Raw genomic sequence first — 23232 nt, 5'->3', positions numbered from 1 at the left:
CAATCAATTGACGCAAATCCTCTGGGGACGAGGAATCCCCAAGGGTGGACCTGTCTGATACCAACATGTTTGGATCTTCCCGGACCATGGATCTTGTTACCCTTCTTCCCTCTCTTCCCTCCAGATTGGTTGTTGACGCTGGAAGAGAACTCCTGTTCTTGGAACATGTAATGGTGGAAATGGATTGAGCCTTGAGGAGGCTCGACCTGGCTAAAACTAAGTGATTCAATGCTTAATCTTCATTCAGCTCTTTTCCCCAATAAATAGGTTTGGGGAAGAAATTACAACTCAGACCCATGGGTCACATGGTTGACGCAAAATTACATTCAAACCAAACCAAACCAAATTCAACATACATGCAAAGGGGAATAGCATAATTTAATTCCTACATCTGTTGATAACTTGGGATGCTATGGAGTCCATAACATATGTGCCCTAGTCAGCGAGCATCCACTTTTAAGTCTTGTGGACTCAGGCAGCCCTCATAATTTTTTGAGTTTCAAAGCAGCCTAGTATTTACAACTTCCACTTCAATCTCGGCCAGAATGTTAAGCCCCTAGCCAATACTACCCAAAAGACCGGTCTATTAAGAACAGAAGACATAGGTCCTTGACACCCAGGACCCTAACATTACACCCCCTTCGCGAGCCGACATCCACGACAGCCAGCACCAGCGGCAACCCACTCAAGTAGCTGCCCCATCGCAGTTTTTCAGGTTGGCCTCTTCCACTTGGTCGCCCCTTTTGCTTCGGTAGCTCACACCAGGATTCGAACTCGCGATCGAGCGCTAGCTCTGGTACCAAATGTTAAGCACCTAGCCAGTACTACCCAAAAGACCGGCCTATTAGGAGCGGAAGACATAGGTACTTAACGCCCAGGACCCTAACACAATAGCTTTTGGTTGCCAATGGGGAAAAGGTTCATAGTTACGGCGTCAACAAGGCAGTCGTGTTTACTATTGCTGGTCACAAATTTTTGGTGGAATTTTTTATCATTCCACTCGTAGGATTTGATATGGTTCTGGGCACCAAGTGGCTCCAAACGTGGGGCCAATCTTGTGGGATTTTTCAGCATTGACCATGAGCTTTGAGTTTGAAAATGATAGGGTTACATTACAGGGCAGTCAACCTGAGGTTACAACCCACGTACATGGCCTTCAACAACAGCACCCTATAGGGAGAAATGTTGATAACTTGTTGGAGTTTACAGACCTCTTTTAGGAACCTCTCACTCTACCGCCATTGAGACATTGTGACCATCAGATTCGTTTGAAGGCAAGGTCCGGTGTGGTGGTTGTGAGACATTATAGGTACGCCACCTCCAAAAGGATAAAATTGAATGTCAATGCAAAATTATGTTAGAACAAGGCCTCATCAGACCGAGTATCCCCTTTCTCCTCTCCAGTTCTATTGGTGAAGAAACATGACAATACTTGGAAGTTTTGGGTGGACTACTGGGAATTAAATGCCAAGACCATTAAGGACAAGTTCCCTATACTAGTTGTGGATGAGTTATTAGATGAACTGCATGGGGCACAATTTTTTACAAAGTTGGACTTGCGCTCGGGGTATCATCAAGTTAGAATGTACCCTCCGAATATAGAGAAGATCACTTTTCGTACTCACCATGGTCACATTGAGTTCATCGTAATGCCCTTCGGTCTATCCAATGCCCCGTCAATATTTCAAGCCTTAATGAATGAGGTATTTAGTGCCTATCTCAAAAATTTTTATTATTATTCTTTGATGATATTTTGATCTTCATCAAGTCATGGAATCAACATTTAAAAGACTTACGTCTAGTATTCCAATTTATTCAGACTCATCATCTATACTTAAAACGGTCCAAGTGCTCATTTGGTAGAAATCAGGTGGCCTATCTGGGTCACGTTATTATAGCAACAGAGGTCACAGTGGACCAAGAAAAAATTGAAGCTACCATACATTGGCCACAACCGAGAAATATTTCAGCATTACAGGGATTTTTGGGCTTAGCATGTCCCTATAGAAAGTTCATTATTATGCGCCCCTAATAGCTCCTTTATCCAACCTGCTTCGCCGAAATGCCTTCCACTAGAATGATGCCACTAAACAATCATTCCAGACACTCAAGCAAGCTTTGGCCTCCGCTTCGGTACTACAGTTACCCAATTTTGAAGCTGTATTTTTTGTAGAATGTGATGCAGCTGGAGGCGGTATTGGGGCGGTGCTCCAACAATCTCAGTACCGTGTTGCCTATTTCAACCGCCAACTAGTGCTCCACCATCATAAGTTACCAGCCTATGAACGAGAACTCATTGGCTTAGCGAAGGCCGTCCGCCATTGGAGACATTACTTGTGGGGCAGATTTTTTATCATCCGAACTGACCACTACAGTTTGAAGTTTTTGTTGGACCAACGCATATCAACTTCTACCCAATAGCACTGGATTGGCAAATTAATTGGGTTCGATTTTACAGTGTAACATAAGGCCGATACATTGAACAAAGTTGTTGATGCCCTCTCACGTCGTTCAGAAGAACTATTGCAACTTGCTGCCATTAGTCAACCGACATGTTATGGACTCCATAGCATCCCGAGTTATCAACAGACGTAGGAATTAAATTATGTTATTTTCCTTTTCATGTATGTTGAATTTGGTTTGGTTTGGTTTGAATATAATTTTGCGTGAACCATGTAACCCATGGGTCTGAGTTGTAATTTCGTCCCCAAACCTATTTATTGGGACAAAGAGCTGAATGAAGATTAAGCATTGAATCGTTTAGTGTTAGCCAGGTTGGATTCTCCCTCAGAGGTCTAGGTCAAATTCTCCCTTAGAGATTCAGGTCGAGCGTCCACAAGGCTCAATCCATTTCCACCATTACACATTCCAAGAATTGGAGTTCTATTCCAGTGTCAACAGCCAATCTGGAGGGAAGAGAGGTAAGAAGGGTGACGAGATCCATGGCTCGGGAAGATCTCAACATCTTGGTATCAGACAAGTCCAACGTTGGGGATTCCTCTTTCCTAGAGGATTTGCATCAACTGATTGATGAAAATCATCAACGGACAGAGGCCTTCTTTGATGAGGTTCGTCAGTCCACGGCTGACCTGCGTTCGGCCATGGCAGCCATGGATGTGTCAATCCAGCTCCTCCTCCGACAACAGGAGGACAATGGGCTTCGAGCGCCGCCGCCGGGAAGCTATAACCACCGGTAGTGCACCACCCACCACCGCCGCGCCACCCACATCCCCCATTGGGACCTCATGCTATTGCCCCTGATTCGGTTCCCAGGTATGTGAAATTTGACTTTCCTACAATTGATGGGTCTAAGGACCCCTTGATTTGGTTACACTGATGTGACCAATTCTTTTACCATAAAAAAACACCGACGGATGACCGGGTCCAATTGGCCTGTTACGGTCCTAGATCTGACACAAGGACTTTTTGGGAGGATCTGCCACGGGTTACAGGCCTTCCAGGCATTACCGTAGGGATAGTAGGAAGACATGGGGAAGACGAAGATCAATGGAGGATGAGAGAATACGTGGGTTTTTGAGGAAAACCTTAACCTCGAGATCAAGAAGGTGATCTCAAGCCTCTTTACTTAATACTTCAATTCCCCCTTTCTCATTACTCTTACCCCTTATATAGGGTTCACCCTGTTAGGGTTTAATAAAATATTAAAAAAATATCCCTATGAATAAAATATTCTAAAAATATCCCTATTAATAAATAATTCCAAAAATACCCATGTGACCTACAACTGAAATAAAACAAAGTAAATTAAAGAAAACAACTAAAATAATAATGTTATCGCGTGCATAACATTACACCCCCCCCGGAAGAACGAGCTTGTCCTCAAGCTCGGAAGTAGTGTCTGTATGTCGACATCTTCACCGGTGCCCGAGTAGCATCCGCGACAGCCATATGAGCTCTCTGGACGCCCAAAAACTAGAGCAAGCATTATAGGATTTTTTTTTTGGTTTAGAGAAAAAATATAAATAATTCTTCTCGTGGACATTCTTCATTTCGTTGGCCGGTAAACAAAAATTCGATGGCTGAGATAGATAGAACCCATGAAGCAGCGCTTGTTTGGAGTTGTATAAGGTGAGTTCTGAGGTTACTTTCCTTTACAGGCATTGCTGTTGTTGAAGCTAATAGGTCTCCACATGCGTCAAGCAGGACACTCTCCAGTGCTGCTACGGTAGCAAAACCCGACACTAGAGAATTCAGCTCCTCTGCCCTTGACAGTAAATGATACATTGAAGAACCCATGGCTGGCACAACATGAACAGTTGAACTAATTGAAACCTTCGAAAACAGTACATCTGGCCTCGCCCTATCAGGAAGGTGGAGAGTGCATGCTTCCCATGCGTCAGTAGCCCCAGCCATAGACATTGAATGCTCTCTATCCATTACAGCCCACTCACCAAGGTAGGTAATATGTTCAATAAGTAGTGAATCCAACTGCATATCCTGCCTGAGTTGCTGGAGGGTGATCCTATGGACAATGAACATAAGCCATGGCTGGTGCCGTTTGTCTCCTGATGCAAAGCATTCGTCAATAAAATTATACTGCTTGGTCCCTTCCCTCCAATCATGTTCAGTATCAGCTACACAAAAGCGGAACAGTCCATAATCTGTTGAGTACCAGTAGTTGGCCCTATTTTCAGCAGGAACATAATACATCGTCTCTGCTAAAACACCACATTCTCCACCAGAATCTGTAGTGCCATAGAAGGAACCAGATCCTGGCCAGGCGCATTCATGTTTACCACACGCTGTCATAAATGGAACAACAGAAGCAATAAGTTCCCTTGGTGCCATAAATTGGTCCCACTACGAGATAGCCTTGAAGCCATTTTCATCAAACCCATAGCCTTGGTATGCTCCGCAATACCATCTTCCTCTTGTTCCCTAAATGCCATCAAGCTCAAGAAAGGCTTTGGGGGCTGCAACTGACAGAACAGGATGGCTTGTTGACGACTTGATCACAATATTTCGAGGCTCATGAGGTGGGTTTAGAGACACAAGGAAAAGGAGTCCAGTGTCATCAATATTCTGAATCACATTGAGCCAATATGTGAGGCGTGCGTTGTTACACATGTTTCCAAGAGAATTCCAGGCACTCCATGCTGAAGGGTTCTTAGGCATCAAACTTGTACCATGGTGAAGGAAAATATCACTGTAGACATATTGAAATGCACCAAGGATTCTAGTTTGTTCATTAGTAGCTTCTTCTCCTAAAGCTCTCAAGGCATCTGCTAGAATTGCTGGTATGGGCAGCACTGTTTTGGAAACAGCATTCAAAAGGACAATATCACCCAACTTCAAAATTTGCAAGTGGTCCGGAAATCCCGAAATTGTATCACAATGATGGATAGAATCCCAAAGGAACATGAACGGTTTCAGATCTAATGTCTTCCTTGCAGGGACAGAGGCACAAGCAGTGCCCACAGTGACAATATGGAAGGACACTTTTACAGAATTGCCTCCAAATTTTCCAAATTCATCACCAAAGTCTTTTGCAAGAGAATGGTAAAATTTGTGGTACTCTTCAGCAGTAACCTCTGCACTTGATTCCTCATCCTCTACTGGAACTGCTGACTCAACCTCCCTGCTTGCCCCTAGATAGATGGGGAAGTTGATTTCAGAGTATCTTCTCACCAATTCCTTGTGATTGCTACTCACTTCATCTCTCTCAGTCTGCACAAAATGGTCTTCGTTGTAATCTTCTTTCTCGTCAAAAACTGCTCTTTTGTTATCCACTTTCGTTCCAGAAACAAGACCCTCCTCAGAACAAGGCTCTTCAGTGACAACCCTTGTTCGTCCAAGATGAGAGGATCCTTCATCGTGGACAGTGAACTATTCTTCTGGGCCAGATTTTTCTTTGTGAGTAGAACTACTATTCTCATGACCAAAATCTGTTTCATAACCTGCTTGAGCTTTGGATGCAAATTGTGGTTCTGAATCCAAATCATTTTTGTCCTGATGACTCTCTTGATTAGCAAATTGACCTGAACCTTTCACATGGGAAACATCATCATGTGGGCAAAAAGAATACCCTGCAGAGAAATTATGATTTGCTGGATTATCCATGCCATCACTAGAATTAGATTGTACTGATACAGACCCTAAGGCTAGTGACAGAATGGCAGATGGTGCAAACCAAGACCCATCCGACCTTTGAACAACCACCAAGCCGGTACCCCACCCCTACTGCTGCAACTGTTAAAATTGCTAGCCCTTTAGCTCCTTTGAGCACATCTATCCTTCCCAACATCCCAAAAAAAAATCCCTCTCGAAAGTAATACACACCAGCCGTAAGGTAGCCAAAACGATGCTGGATGTGTTTCTCTACTTCCCAAAACAAAAACTCACTAGGCCAAAATTTTGAAAGTGAAGTTCGTGGCCGAACAGCATACAGGGGATCCAGAAAAATAAACCCTACATCTGCAATTCGAAGATTCATAGCTGCACAGGGACTGTGCTCATCCACAGAAAAACAAACCCCCTCAGAAAAAATAATTCTGAAACACTTACCCCCCTCAATTTGGAACTTGGGTATGCTTTGGTCTGCCGAGAAGTGGATTGCGAGTGGGAGGTTGTGGTCGGAAGTCACATCCCACCAGACATGTTTCTGATCATGCCGACGGAGCCTCTTCCGTGTCCGGTGGCGAAGGCTGGTCTTTTGGGGCCTCGCTGCTTGTTTCCTGGTCGAAACAGTCATCGAAAGATTTGCTTGTCGTGAGTAGAAGAGGTTTGAGTTCGGAATTTCTAGGTCCCATTGCCCTGCTCGGGATTTTTGCGCATGACGTTCCTATTCAGAGATTTCCCTTGTTCGGATTTGTATTACCTCCTCGCTGTTTGGCTTAGGATTTCCTTGTGTCTTCAGTTCGGAAAGACGTATGGCATCCATTGGCATTGATGCCGAACCCCATTTTGGATTTTCCAACGAAGAGTGTACTGTATACCCTTCCATTTTTGGAATTTTTGAATCCCAAAATTTGGAGGTAGCAGCCGCCGGAGATACAAAGAGGTCTCTGATTGCTTGCCTCTCCTGCCTGTCCGAGCTAGTGTCGACTGTGGCAGCCCTCTTAATTGTAGAAACTTCAATTGCAGTAATTTCAATGGAAGATTCATACGATGTACGTATTTCTCCCATATCTTTGCATACTTTTTCCATTAAATCGTATACCTCGTCCAGAATAATCCATCCTTTTGGGGAAAATAAATAGCCCATTGTGTTCCTGCTCTGATACCAGTTGTTAAACACCTAGCCAATACTACCCAAAAGACCGGCCTGTTAGGAGCGGAAGACATAGGTAGTTAACCCCAGGACCATAACATGGCCGCATTCCACATGCTCGATGAAGTGCTTCTATGGTTCCACCAATTCACAAATGAACATTTGGTTCCGGATTGGGATGTATTTACACAATTGTGCATGTTGAGGTTTGGTCCTCCAGCCAATAGCAATCCGTTGGGTGAATTGGTGAATTTGAAATAGACGGGCACAATTGAAGTGAACCAAAAGACCTTCCAGGAATGGTGGGCCAGAGCCAGTACCAATGTCAAACCCTCCCAATATGTTAACCTTTTTACTGCTGGCTTGATAGAGGCCCTACGTCTGGAGGTTGAATTACACGAACCTAGAGAATTAGACCACACTATGAACTTGGCCAGGACCATTGATACTAAACAGTGAGTTCTGAAGGAATCCCTAGTCCGAAGACCAACTTGGCCAATAGGGGTGACTACCACTGCACCCTCCCCCTATTCAGGGCCTCCACATAATGGACACAGTGCAACTCCACGTGCAGAGAGTTCTTCCTCCACGCTGCCAGTACCATACATAAAAAAATTGAATAGACAAGAGATGGAACAGAGGAGGGCAAAGGGTCTTTGTTTTAATTGTGATGAACAGTATGTACATGGTCACATATGCAAGAGATTATTCAGTGTGCTTCTTTCTGAGGATACTGAGGAAATACTCCCAGAAGAAGATAGTGTTGAAACAGAACATGATGCCCCAGCTATTTCACTCCATGCCATGACTGGCATGCACAGTTCCAATACAATGTAAGTTCAGGTCAAGTTGCACCATCTACAGTTACTAGCCTTAGTTGACTCTGGCAACATGCACAACTTCAGAAGTCAGCCAGCGGCATAACAACTTGGGTTGGTAATCACGTAGAAAACAGGCCTCCCAGTCGCAGTGGCCAATGGGGCCAAAATCGTCAGTGTGGGTCTCTCTACAGCCACCCCCTTTTGAATTGAGGGCCACTCCTTTATTGCCGATTTCTTGGTGATTCCACTGGCAAGATTTGATTTGGTACTCAGAGTTAAATGACTCCAGATGTTGGGGCCTATCTTGTGGGATTTTTAGGCCCTGACCATGACCTTCACAGAGGGCCAGCATTAGATCACCTTGCATGGCACACATGCTACTGTGCCCTGCACACTTCAGGCAGTTCAGGTCCAGAGTGTTGAGCACTGTACGTTATCTCAATTACTTACAGACTTTGAAGATTTATTTCAGGAACCTACTACTCTTCCGCCTATTCGCCACTGTGATCACCGCATCAGATTGAAACTGGGGACAAAACCTGTGGTGGTTCGAACTTACAGTTACCCCCACTTACTGAAGGATGAAATTGAGAGATAGTGCCAACATATGCTCGCCCAGGGAATTATTCAGCCCAGCAGGTCTCCTTTCTCATCCCCGCTGTTACTGGTCAAAAAACATGACAAATCCTAGAGATTTTGTGTGGACTACAGGCAGCTCAATGCTAACACAACTAAAGACAAATTTCCCATTCTTGTGTTGGACGAGCTGTTAGATGAGTTACATGGCGCCACTATATTTACAAAGGTGGACTTGAAGTCAAGTTATCATCAGATTAGATTTCATCCTTCAGATGTGAACTAGAGCGTTCCGCACGCACCATGGGCATTTCGAGTTCCTAGTGATGCCCTTTGGTCTCTCCAATGTGCCATCCATTTTCCAAACCCTCATGAATGAGGTATTTATCTCTCTCTTATGGAAATATGTTCTAGTCTTTTTTTATGATATATTGGTGTATAACAAACATTGGGACGAGAACGTTCACCAAGTCTTTACTCTCCTCCGTTCACATCAATTGGTTTTAAACAAGTCCAAATGTTCTATGGGCACAAATGAGGTGGCATACTTGGGCCACGTTATTTCTGCCGTTGGGGTAAAGGTTGACCAGAGAAAGATTTAGGCCGTCACAGACTGGCCTCCTTCCATATCCATCACAGCATTAAGGGAATTTTTGGGCCTCGCTGGTTATTACCAAAAATTTATCCGTAGCTACGGACAGATTGCAGCGCCGCTCAACAATCTCCTCAGGAAAAATGCTTTCAACTGGTCGGAGCCAGCGGATCATTCTTTTCAGCAGTTGAAGGCAGCCTTATCTTCAGTGCCGGTTTTGTAGCTACCGAACTTTGATTTTCCAACCAAAAAAATTTGATATTTTTTATGGGGATGAAGTTCCTCCGTCAAGGACTCCCAACAACAAAAAATTGATATTTTTTACGGGGATGAAATTCCTCCGTCATGGATTCCCAACCACAAATAAATTTGATATTTTTTATGGGGATGAAGTTCTTCCGTCATGGACTCCCAACCAAAAAAAAAAAATTGATATTTTTTACGAGATTGACAATAAATAATGGTATGAGGCCACCTCTTCTTTCATAATAATGTCTCATCAAAAGATACACAATAGCAACAACTGAAATGGGCTTGACTTGGGCCCATTTAACATGACCCAAAATAATCCTTGTAAAATGACCCATGAAATAATCCAATGCATATATCTAGACCAAATAATATGTTGACGAAGGAATAATATATCAATTCTTCAAAAATAATAATCCGACTAGAGATAAAAAATTTACCGAGTTGCGCCGAAATCTTGGGCACGTTTACTGAGGCAGAAAATAAGTGGCCCAAGTTAGGTTGACCCGGATCGAGTTGGTCCGAGTTAACTCGGTCTGGAACAGAACATCAGTTTGCTGGGTTGCTATCAGCACGGTCCGGGTTGGGCTGAAATAGGCACTGAACCGGCTGATCAATTAAAATTTCTTGACTTAGGACAACCTTTAATCGGGAAATAGTGCTTCTTCCCCGCGCGGAAGAGACGGAAAACCAAATCTTCGCGAGGAAAATTTCTAGACTGAAACTCCGTAAACCGCAACGGAATCATCGTCCAAAAAAGGTATCTCATTCCTTCTTCCCTACGGCGACGATCTCGGCTTCCGAGGAGAGCGGAGCAGCAACAGGAAACTTTCCGGAATAAACCAGCCGACAGAGACGAGAGCTGCTCCCTGAAACGGAAAAAATATCTCTTCCTCCCTAATTCCTCTCGGCCGAACAGTGCGGAAATAGAGCTTCCATTTTTTTCCCCGCGGCTGGCCGATATCTGGTGAGCTGATCAAATAATGAAGCTACTTTCGGAATGATGCATCGGTTGCCTGCCAGAGAAGCTCCAAAGTTAACCGAAACTTTCGTCATTAATGTTCGAAGGCTCAATGGTGATGACAGCCAATTCCAGTGAAGAGACTGCAACTTTTCAGCAGATATTCACGACAGTAACGGCAGATATTTAGGGGAAGACGTGCAATGCATTTTCTCCGTTGCTCGATAGGTGACGGAGAAGGAGAGAAACAATACAGAGCAGAGCAACATTCTGTTCCATGGAAAATGACATCATACAAGGCAGAGTGTTAGAAAAACAGTAATCTTAAATCCATAATCTAGAATTTATATTATGTCAGAATATTAGGATTCTAGATAAATACCTGGATCCATTCCAAACGACCACCTATTGCAGAATTCTGTAGTAATCAATGAAAGAATTTTTGGTTTTGTGATCATCCTCAACTAAATCTCCTTAGTTCCTCAATGGGATCTTCGTTTATCTTCTGGATGGGGAGAAGGGAAACTGTATGTGATTTAATATATTGGGGACCATAACCATAATGTGTCTCCTTATATAGGGTTCCCATAATTCCCTATGATATCTACTCTATTAGTCCATATTTATAGCCCATATCTATGGCCCATATTCCTTAATGGGCTTAACAAAATTATATCACTTAATTTCAGCCTATTCCATTAAAAATAGAAAATATAATTGAATAATAAATATGTTTCCCAAATTAGAATAGGAAATGTGAATTTCCTAACAATCTCCCACTTGGGTTACATATTATTCCTGAAACAATTATATGACAAATTCTTTAGGCGCCCATCTGTATACTATTAATAATGGGACCATCTTATATATTAATAATGGAACCACCGTGACTTTCATCACATTACAGTCGTGACTAAACCACGATGATCACCATACTAATACACTCAATGACATAGATCAAATATGGATGAGTAACATGGAAATTACATGCAATGTGATCTCAGACATGCCTATTTCCAACTAGTCCCTCTTTAGCCTTTAGTGAGATCTTTCCAAAGTCCTTAATGCAATGTGAACATTGCACATAGAAGAACACAAACAAGTTCATAAATAGAATAATAAGCAATCAATTTTATTACGTAAAAAATCGAATAACTCAATGTCTAAAGTAAACATATAGTACAAAAAAATGACTCCCACTAAACTAAGGTATCCTTAGAAATAACGCCTATATGAGCAGTGTGCTCATTAAAGACCTTAGGTATTAAACCTTTGGTTAATGGGTCTGCTAGCATAGAGTCCGTCCCTATATGTTCTATAGAAATCTGCTTATTTTGAACTATCTCCTTAACAACTAGAAACTTGATGTCGATAAACTTTGACTTCGTTGAGCTCCTGTTGTTGTTAGAATAAAGTACCGCCGAGTTATTGTCACAGTAAATCTTTAATGGCCTGTCAATGCTATCTACCACTCGCAGCCCAGTGTCAAAGTTTCGCAACCATAGTCCGTGGTTGGACACCTAAAAAAAAGCAATGAATTCCGCAACCATGGTTGAAGAAGCTATGAGAGTCTGCTTAGCAGACTTTCATGAGATAACTCCTTCAGCCAACATAAAAATGTAGCCTGATGTGGAGCGTCTGCTATCTTGGCATCCGACAAAGTCAAAGTCAGAGAACCCAATGATCTCTACACTGTCTGATCTCTGATAAGTGAGCATGTAGTCTTTTGTTCTCCTCAAATAACGCATCACGCGTTTGGCTACTTTCCAATGTTGCATACCCTGATTACTCAAATACCTGCCCAGAATTCCTACTATAAATGCTATGTCGGGACGAGTAAAAACTTGAGCGTACATTAGACTCCCACTATTGATGCTTAGGGAATTTTCTACATCTCTTTTCTTTCAAGATCATTATTTGGGCACTATTTGAGACTAAACTTGTCTCCTTTAGCGATGGGTGTGTCTCCTGGTTTACTATCTTGCATGCCGAATCTGCTCAAAACCTTATCGATATTGCTCTTTTGTGACAACCTAAGGATACCTTGAGAACGATCTCTAAATATCTGTATACCTAATACAAAAGAGGCATCACCAAGATCTTTCATCTCGAATTTCTTCGTCAGAAATTTCTTGGTTTCGTGTAGTAAGCCTATATCGTTACTAACGAGCAGAATATCATCGACATATAATATTAGGAAGATGTATTTACTCCCACTGAACTTATGATATATACAGTCATCAACAACATTAGCCTAAAAATCGTACGAGGTTATGACTTAATGGAATTTGTGATACCATTGACTGGAAGCCTGTTTGAGACCATAAACGGATTTCTTCAATTTACAAACTATAGACTTTGGATCACCACATACAAAGTTTTCTGGTTGTACCATATAAATCTTCTCATCCATGTCTCCATTGAAAAAACGTAGTTTCGACATCCATCCGATGTAGCTCTAGATCTAAATGAGCCACTAGTGCCATTATTGTTCTAAAAGAGTCTTTCGAAGATACCGGAGAGAGTCTCTTTATAGTCTATGCGTTCCCTTTGAGTAAAGCCTTTAGCGACTAGACGGACCTTATATCTCTCGACATTGCCATTTGAATCCCTTTGGTTTTAAATATTCATTTACAACCAATGGGCTTCACACCTATAGGCAACTCGATGAGATCCCAAACCTCATTGTCATTCATAGACTTCATCTCATCCTTTATGGCATCAATCCACTTTTGAGAGTTAGAACTGTGCAAGGCTTGATAGAAGTTAATCGGGTCATCTTCTGTCAATCCAACGCCATCCTCATGTTCTTAGAGAAATATGATATAATCATCTGGAATCACATGTCTCCTCTCCCTAGTGGATCTCTTTAATGACATTTCTTGAGGTTGTTGAGTTTGTTCTAAAGGTGGTGCAAGAGGAAGAATCTCATTGTTGTCTTGATCTGGAACAATCTCAGGAATAGGAGCCTGAACATTGTCCTCTAGTGCCTGCACCGTGTCTTGAGCAACAATAGGTATGGAGACCTGAACAATGTCAATAACAGATTCTTCTTCAAAGACAATATTCTTTATGTTTTCTTCCCTTCCAAACTCAATATCCTCAAGGAATCTCATATTTCCCGTTTCAAAGAAGGATCTTGATGTGGGATCGTAATACTTATAGCCCCGAGAGCGTTCATCGTAACCAACGAAATAAAAGCTAACCGTCCTTGAGTCCAGTTTTCTTTCATGTGGCCTATAAGGCCGCGCCTCAGCTGGACAACCCCAAATGTGCAAGTGCCTAATGTTAGGCTTATTGCCTGTCCAAAGCTTATAGGGGGTTTTGGCAACTGTTTTGCTCTGTACCCTGTTAAAGATGTACAATGCGGTCTTTAAAGCTTCTCCCCAAAGTGACTCTGGAAAAGAGGAATAACTAATCATACTTCTTACAATATCTTTAAGAGTTCGGTTTCATCGCTCTACAACACCGTTCATGCTGGGTTTGCTCGGCATGGTGTATTGCAGAGCAATTCCACACGCTTTGAGGAAAATCGCAAAAGGTCCTAGACGTTGTTCTCCTGATCTATCATACCTTCCGAAGTATTCACCATCACGGTTGGATTTGATAGCCTTCATTTTCTTTCCAAGAAGAACCTTCCGCAGCATCCTTACCTCTCTTCTTCTTCTTGTTTTGAGAGGTCGAGGTCAAGTAAGTACTTTTAGTCTGATCCTGCTACTGCCTCTCTTCCTCTTGCACAAAGTGAGATATAAGCTCATTTAGGGACCATTTGTCCTTCTGAGTGTTATATTTCATTTTGAATTGCCAAAAGTGTGCAGGAAGAGATATCAAAACCAAGTGCACGAGCAAATCCTCAGACAGCTCTATCTTAAATGACTTGAGTTTTGATGCGAGATGAAACATCTCTATGATGTACTCCCTTATGTTCCCTTTGCCCTTATACTTCATCAAAACGATTTTAGCTAAAAGGCTACTCACCTCCGATTTTTCGTTCTGGGCAAAATATTGTTCAATTTCCTCTAGGAACTTCTTGGCTCTCTTGCTCTTAGTCATAAAGCCCCAAAACTCATCCGGAATGGAGCATTTCATGATCATCAAGCACATTCAGTTAGAGCGCTCCCACTTATCAATTTTAACCTCATTGAGGTTGTCCGGAGTAGAAGTGGGTTGCTCTGCCCAAAGTGCAAGATCCAAATCCATACAACCGAGGACAATTTCCATGATATCTTTCCATGCCTTAAAGTTTGTCCCGCTCAACATTGGAATGCTGCTTATGTGAGTAGTAACATTTGTAGCAGTAGCAACAGAAACTATATATAGAACAAAATAAACAAGCATGCTCACATTAACTAGCATGTCACATAAAGAAAAAAAAAGTCATGTACTAAAAAAAATCCAAATTGGGGACCCATCTCAAGATACCTAGTACAACATTAATTCATAGTCTTTGGACAGAGAAATTAATTGTAAGTGGTACTCTCAGTGCAATGATAAAATACTGACAATCAGCTCTGTTAAACAATAACCTTTCTTTGGACCGACTATTGTTCACATGAAAAGTCTTTATAATTGTCACACATTTATCATCACGGGCATGTTGTTGATTTGGCCAAATTGTGTCTTCCTTTGGGTCGAGCACAATTTGCATAAATAACTCCATACAAACATCTATGTATTTCTAGTAAATTATTCTACACTACAGAGGTTACTTTGGTAACATGTAGCTTCAAACAATTTGATTGCAAATACTAGACCAACTGAACAAAATTTTTTTTTTTTTTCTGTACCACATGTAGGAATACTTTAAAAATAGAATTTCGGAAACATATATGAAATTCATAAACCAAAATCGTACCTCCTGACATGGCGTCAACTTTCGACTAACAGAGCTTCTCGGCTATCGTCTCCGGCGAACAGAACGTCTCGTCTATCACAGAGGTTTGTCAATGGCAACGGTCAGACATGCCTCTGCTAGACCAAACCCCATTTTATAGGCTCCTTTCCATCAAAGGAGACCACCAAACGACAGAAAATCGAAGGTCGTAACCAGCGACCACCATTAGTGGAAAATCGTCTGACGGATGGGTCACCTAAGTGACGGATCGTGAACCGTCTAGGCGATGGTTCATGAACCATCGACTGCCACCTCCTCCGGCTCTTAAGCTATTCTCTCTTGCTTTTCTCACCGACCTTGAAATTCCGCATGGTGGCACGACTTTCGTGGCTTCAAGAAGAAGACCCATTTTTTTTCTATAATCCCCTAGAGATTAAGCTTGCAAATAGGATTAGAAAAAGTATTGACAAACGAGTTTTCCTTGATGCTGTCGTAGAAGCTTGAATTCGCTTCAAGACGTGACTCCTTTTGAGATAGAAAAGTGAGGAAGCAGTAAAAGATTTCAGGAAGCTTTTGTTTTTTTTGTTTTATGAGTGAGGTGGCAGTGTTAAGAAATTAGAGCAAGGAAGACCGCGCAACGTAGCAACGTAGAAAGGGGAAAGAGAATTCATGTTGATGATATGAAGAGGGAAAAAATAAGAAGATGCCCAATGTAAAAAAAAAAATAATTGAGGAGAAGAGAGAACATAAAATACTAGTAATTGGAAGAAGTAAAAAAACTAATATGGGAGAAAAGGATCAACAAATCTAAAAACTAATATTCAACAACTATGGGAAAAACCGAAGGAGAGAAAAACCTGAAAAACCATAGTCGGAGTCCTGAAAATCAAAGCTCTGATACCATGTTGATTTTCAGGACTCCATAAATTTAGCTTATCAATAAAAAGGGAAAGAAACCCATTGGGAGAAAACTGGAGGAAGAAAGGTTATGGAATTGATTATTCCTAACCCTCCCCTTAGAAGCGCTATTTATAGATTTATGAAATTACAATATTATAATAATACCCCTGAAGTTAGGGTTTAGTGTTTAGGGTTTTAACCCTAGAACTTTAACATAATTACATCAATACCATCTCTATGAGACGACCCTTTATTTATCATCTTGCCATCAATGTATGTGGGCCTATAGGCCTTGAACCCATCTTCTATATCTCTTAGATCCATGGGTCTTCCTTGGTCTTATGGGCTTAGGCCCATCTTCTAATACACTTTGATAGTGGGTCTTCGTTGGTTGTGTGAGTTTGGGCCCTGTCTTCCAACAATATCCATTCTACACTTATCTTAAAAAAAATTTATTCAGATATTCTAGTGATATTCCCAAAAAGAAAAAAAGAATTTCATTATTTTCTTATTTTTATTAAATATTTTTGAGAATAATAATGGTCAAATTTTTATTTTCTATTTTCTTTTATTTTCTAGGGGTTCCGAACATACCCTAAGTGATTCTCAAATATGGGTTCTATACCATATTCCCAAATATAATCATCTAGGTATTCTATTTCTGTATACCAATAACTTCTAAATATAGTCGATAAAAGGTTGCTTTTGGTCCAAGTATTTGGATTCCTCATGTTTTGATAATAACTTAATATTAACATGTTGTTATGAATTTTGCATATGAGTTTATCAAATGTTTCAGATAAGAAAAATGTGCCTAGCCTTTGAGTGACACACAATCATGATGATCTATGATGAAAGAATCGTCAATTAGAGAAGAAGAAGAACCATACTTACTAAGATGATCAAGATACTTCAAAGGACTTTAGAAGACTAATCAACTAAAGACTTGAAAACCAAAGTGTATCATTTCGGTTTCTAGATATGAAGCATTCTAGCCATGTAAGAGAATGGCCAATCCATCCCAAAGCTTTAGTTAGTTTGATTAGAGCTTAGGGCATCAATTTTTTTAAAAAAATTATATATACTTAATTTCATCTTTAAAATGTTTTTCAAAGATTTTGAAATCATGAATTTTTTACCAAATTTATTATTTGAACTACAATACCAAGTAAAATCAATTATCCATAAGGCAATCCATTCAAGACATATACTCTGCTTGTTTCCTACATAACCGTTGGGAAGGAAGGCCTATTGGTAGTGTTTGCTATTCATTCAATGGACAAGGAAATGAATAACCTTTCATAGTCATAATCGCAAAATGACATATGAATGTTTTGAATGGCTACAAATTTGTTTGAACCCTTACATCACTCTATGTATTCAAACTTTGGCACCTACAACATCTTATTCTTAGCCTTATGTGCATTTTATTCTTTTGTAGAGTTACAATTGTGTGAATAATATACTGATTTATCTTATTATACTTTGTTAAAATAAAAAATCAATATTTGATTTAGTCTCTATTTGTTTTAGAGAGATTTCATATGCAAAACTTGTTCATCTGGTGTTGCACCTATTATCAAAGGAAACAAGTTAAATTTGGAATAAAGTTCTAGACATGATTTGGAGAGGGAATAAATGAAAAACATTCTTTATACTTCTGTTGTTAGGAGTTTGATGTATGCTCAAGTTTGCATAAAACTTGACATATCATATGCAATTGGAATGTTGAGTTGATATCAAAGTAACTTAGGTTTGGACAATTGGAGAGTTGCAAAGAAAGTTATGTACCTTCAGGGGAAAAAAGACTACAAGATTACATATAGGCAATCTGATCATCTGGAGGTGATTGGATATTCAGACTCTGATTTTGTTGGCTGCCTTGACTTGAGAAAGTCAACATCAGGATATGTCTTCTTGTTAGTTAAAGGGGTCATTTCTTGGAGAAGTGCAAAATAATATTTCATTGTTACTTCTACCATATAGGCAGAGTTTGTAGCGTATTTTGCAACGACATCACAAACTATATGGTTGAAGAATTTTATTTTTGGGCTTAAACTTATTGACACAATTTATAAACCATTGAGGATTTACTACGATAATTTTGTAACAGTGTTTTTGGCTAAAAACAATACGAGCAAAAGTCGTAGTAAGTATATTGACATTAAGTTCTTAACTAGTCGAGAACATGTCAAAACAAACAAAGTACTTATGGAACACGTTATCACTGGATTAATGATTGTGAATTCGTTGACAAAAGGTCTACTACATATTCCTTATAAGGGTCATGTTCAACATATGGGACTTAGTTCTACAGTGTAATTATTTTGTAAGATCGAGATATCCATATGTTTATATCACATTTTGTCAATTGTAAAACAATAAAACTCCTTTTAGTTCATATTTTTCTTCTCTTATTGTAATTGTATATATGACGTTTAGAGAATGCCAATGTATGTTTAAATTTTGGTGATCCTATATGAGCATTTGGAAGTTCATTCATAAAAATATGTGTCACATATTGTGCTCATTCAAAGAAGACAGTTGCATTGTAATACATGAAAGATAATACTTACTCTAAAGGACTTACCATCACGATTCATACAATTTAATCTTCTTTTGTTTGGATATAAAGATATTATATCTATAGGAAACATTTTTAAAGATGCATCAATATGGAATGATACATATTAAGTATTCGAATGGGTGAAGTGAGAGAATGTTGGACAAATACAATTTTTTACCTTTTCTTTTGAAAATAATTTCCCTTAGACGTAAGAAATAGTGAACAATTGTAACTGCCCATCCGTTAATGGGAAAGATATTTGATAAGTTATATGTGAATTTTTCACCACATATTTTTGTCAAAATAATATTTGGTCTAGCAAATCTGTGTGTGATCTCTATCGATCAAACCTTAGATAGACTAGAAGGGTGATTTAGAATTATCTAGGAATATGACTACCATGACGGGAGGTTTAGGGTTTCCCCTTAATTTATGAATTTATTCATGATTAAAATGAATTTTGCTCTTACCCAATATGCTTCACATTTCCTCTCCTCTTTGTTCATCCCGTGCTAAAGTTCGCACCAGATCTCTCTGTTAATGCAATGGCACTCTGATTTCTTGTAAAATAAAATTTAACAATTTTACGCTAGAAATTATAAATGTTGAACACAAGACTGTGGCCGGAATACCTTGACCCCTCGATGGCGGATTTCTGCTCATTCTTCCTAACAAACGCAGCTGGAGGTGACAACGTTATTAGCCCTCCGATCATCACTCCTCATCCTCCCAAAGCTCATTCAGAGACTTATAAGGACCATTCTCAGAGACAAGGTTGAGAGTTTCTCCAGAAACAGATCTATGCTGTGGAAGATGGTCAATCTTTTGCAAGTCATCCTCGCTCAATTCCCAATCGAAGATCCCCAGATTCTCCTTCAACCTCTCCTTGCTGAAGCTCTTCACCAATACGCTCACATTTTGTTCGTAAACCCACCTCAAACACACCTGGGCAAGAGTTTTTCCTCTATCCTTTGCAATTTCTTTCAGGGCTTGGCATTCCATTACTTTATTGTCTCCCCAGATAGTTCCTTTCCCTCCCAAGGGAGAGTAAGCGCATACGTCTATCCCCTTTCTCTCACAGAACTCCCTAAGTTTCTTTTGTCGCAGAAGAGGATTCATCTCCACCTCCAAAATTGTGAAAAAACAAATATGAGTTGCTCCAATTTTTTCGATCTTTTGGGTGAACTAATATTTGTGAATTGTGCTTAACAAAGAATATTTCTGATGTGTGATGTTCGTGGCGCTAAATCAGCTTACCTGGGTGACTGCAGGTTTAACCTTGGCTGTTGAGAGTAACAGATCCAGTTTCTTGCAAGAAAAGTTGCTAACGCCAATAGCTTTGGTAAGTCCGAGTGCGTGACACTCCTCCATGGCTTCCCAAACAGAACCGAAATCCATGGGAAGTAAATTTTCCTTCTCCACAGGTACAATAAATTCTCCAGGCTTTGAGCTCACAGGCCAGTGAATAAGGTACAGATCAAGATATTCCAGCTGAAGATTCCTGCGAGATAAGTAATAGGGATGCAAATAAGATATAAGCCATCATCTTGTTCAAGAACAAAAACGAGAAACTAGTACGTTGTGTTACCGGAGAGTCTTTTGGAGCGCCGGGAGGACAAGATGGCGGTGGGCATCCGAGCACCAGAGCTTGGAGGTGATAAAGACTTCACTTCTGGACTTGAGAAGACCATTGCGTAAAGCTTCAGCGATGGCGTCTCCCAGGGCTTTCTCAGTCAGATAGATAGATGCAGTGTCGAAATGTCTGTACCCTAGCCGGATGGCTTGAAGAACGGCTGATTTCGTGATTTCAGATTCGATTATGGGATACACTGCAGTCCCCATGCCGATACACAGCATGGCACCGTCGCCGGAGCTTAATCTTGCAACCGGCATAGCTACGCTTTCCATACCCAAGCAACTCAAGTTTCGATTCTATCTTTTTGTATTTCAAAACGGGCTGGCCTCCACTCGTTGACATATAATAAATAAATAATTAATGCGAGTCAAAAGTTTGGGATGAGGAAGATCAGCTGCCTGTTTTAGACGGCAATTATGATGTGAAAGCTATGCGTGGGATAAGGAAGATCAGCTGCCTGTTTTAGACGGCACTTGTGATGTGAAAGCTATGCGTGCCTACCAATAAAAACTTCAGGCCTTTACCTTAGGCAACAGATTCAGTCTTTACAGTCAGATCTAGATTCTTTATTGGATCGTGATTTAAATCTTTGGGTTATTTTCTCGCTGCAAAGTAAGGAGGCACTAGCGGAAGACACGGATACGGCCATTTCATTATTGAATAACCTTGGTTGGGCTTATAAGCAATTCGTCATTGTTGTCTCGTATGTTATGATATTTTTGTTGAGGAAGTTCGTAGAAAGAACTCCGAACAAATAATTGTGAACATCTAATTCTACCCTAATGTTGATATTAGGGGCAAGAATTTCGAGAGGAATTCTAACAAGGGCAATTGTCGATGGAAGTCAAGAAAAGGAAGAAGCAAGTCCAAATTCGGAAGGAATGTGGAATACTAGAATTGTGGTAAGTTTGGTCATATAAAGAAAAATTGTAGAGCATCGAAGAAGGATGAAAAGAAAAATTATGCTGCAAATACAGTGACTGCAGAAGTACAAGATGTTTTCCTCTTATCGATTGATAGCTCTATTAACTATTGGGTGTTAGATTCAGGAGCTTCTTTTCACACTATTGCGCACCGTGAGATCATGGAGAATTATGTTGTTAGAAATCACGGGAAGTTGTATCTTGCTAATGGAGAACCTTTGGATATTACCAATATTGGTGATGTCAATTTGAGGATGTCAAAAGGGTCAGTGTGGAAAATTGATAAGGTGAGACATGTGCCAAAACTAATGCGTAATCTGATTTCAGTAGGGCACCTTGATGATGAATGACATAATATAACTTTTAATGGTGTTGCCAAGAAAGTCACTAAGGGAGCCATAGTTGTTGAATGAGGAGTTAAAACTAGAACTCTTTACATCATTTCGAGTTGTTGAGACAAAGTTGCAGCTGCTAATGCTGTTACTAATTCGGATTTGTGGCATTATAAGCTCGATCACATGAGTGAGAGGGGAATGAAAGTGCTTCAGTCCAAAGGGAAGCTATCGGGGTTGAAATTTGTAAACAACAGTTTGTGTGAAGGCTATATTTTTGGCAAGCAGAAAAGGTTAACTTTTCTAAGGCAGGAAAGGAGCAAAAGACAACAAAATTGGAGTTGGTTCATACAGATGTGTGGGGACCTTCGATTGTTACTTCCTTTGGTGGTTCTAATTACTATGTGACATTTATTAATGATGCAAGCAGAAAAGTATAAGTTTATTTCCTAAAAAACAAATATGATGTTTTTTATACATTCAAGAGATCGAGAACAATGGTTGAGAATGAGACAAATTTGAAAGTGAAGTGTCTGCAATCAGATAATGAGGGAGAATACATAGGCAATGATTTCAAGCGGTATTGTGTTGATAATGGAATCAAAATAAAGAAGACCATTCCTGGAAGACCTCAACAGATTGGTGTGGGTGAGAGGATGAACAAGACTTTGAACGAGCGTGCTAGGAGCATGAGATTACATGCGGGGATTGCTAATGATGTTTTGGTTTGAGGCTATTAGCACCGCTGCCTATTTGATCAACAAAGGTCCTTCAACAGCATTGGATTGCAAAATACCAAAAGAGTTTTGAAGATGCAAAGAGGTAAACCTTTCTTTCTTGAAAGTGTTTGGTTGTGTTTATTATATTCACATTAACTCTGCTGTTAGAAGTAAATTTGATGCTAAATCCAAGATATGTTTCTTTATTGGCTATGATGGTGCCGAGTTTGGTCATTGTTTCAAGGATGAACAAAATCGTAAGGTTATCAAGAGCAAGGATGTGATCTTCAATGCAAGTGTCCTTTATAAAGGCAAGTTGAGAACAAATTTTGAGAGCATAAATAATGAAGCTAAGAAGCTTGAAGTGATTCAGTTGAAAGATCTTCCAATTATTGAGTTGGAGAATATTGCTCGGGAAGAGCAAGAAAACATACCCCTAAAAGTAAGTCAGAACATTCCTCTGACTGAACTCAGGAGATCTACCAAAACTAACAGACTACCGCAATGATACTCCCCTGAATTGAATTATATTTTATAGACTAATAAAGGTGAACCAGACAGTTATGAGGAAGTTGTACAAGTTGAGAATTAGCCAAGTGAGAGTTGGCCATGAGGGATGAGATAAATTCACATTTATCCAATCAAACATGATAGTTGACCGAGTTACCAAAAGGGAAGAAGGCTTTGCATAATAAATGGTTTTACCTAATAAAAGGCGAATATGAAGGCAACAAGAGGTATAAAGCAAGATCAGTTGTAAAGGGCTTTAAAAAAAAAAGGCATTGACTACACTGAGATTTTCTCTCCAGTAGTGAAGTTGACTACTATTAGAACATTGTTTGGACTACTGACAAATGAAGATTTGCACTTAGAACAGTTGGATGTAAAGACA

At 40.2% G+C, this 23232-nt stretch overlaps 1 protein-coding gene across 1 annotated transcript; it reads right to left on the bottom strand.

The window, feature by feature from the left end:
• Positions 1–19188: 19188 nt before the first annotated feature.
• LOC137942431 (non-functional NADPH-dependent codeinone reductase 2-like) lies at positions 19189–20638 on the bottom strand. The gene is made up of 3 exons (XM_068788069.1): positions 20319–20638; positions 19988–20231; positions 19189–19855 (listed from the first exon to the last, which is right to left on the bottom strand). Exons 1-3 carry the CDS (start codon positions 20636–20638, stop codon positions 19445–19447), a joined length of 975 nt encoding a protein of 324 aa, XP_068644170.1. The 3' UTR covers positions 19189–19444.
• Positions 20639–23232: the final 2594 nt, after the last annotated feature.

The sequence above is a fragment of the Aristolochia californica genome, unplaced genomic scaffold (assembly GCF_029961685.1).
Source record: "Aristolochia californica isolate CCGP_79_NKW_82.1479 unplaced genomic scaffold, dmAriCali1.0.hap1 SCAF_10, whole genome shotgun sequence".
NCBI classification, from domain to species: Eukaryota; Viridiplantae; Streptophyta; class Magnoliopsida; order Piperales; family Aristolochiaceae; genus Aristolochia; species Aristolochia californica.
Note: the sequence above shows the minus strand (reverse complement) of the source record. Positions and strands in the feature narration are given on the sequence as shown.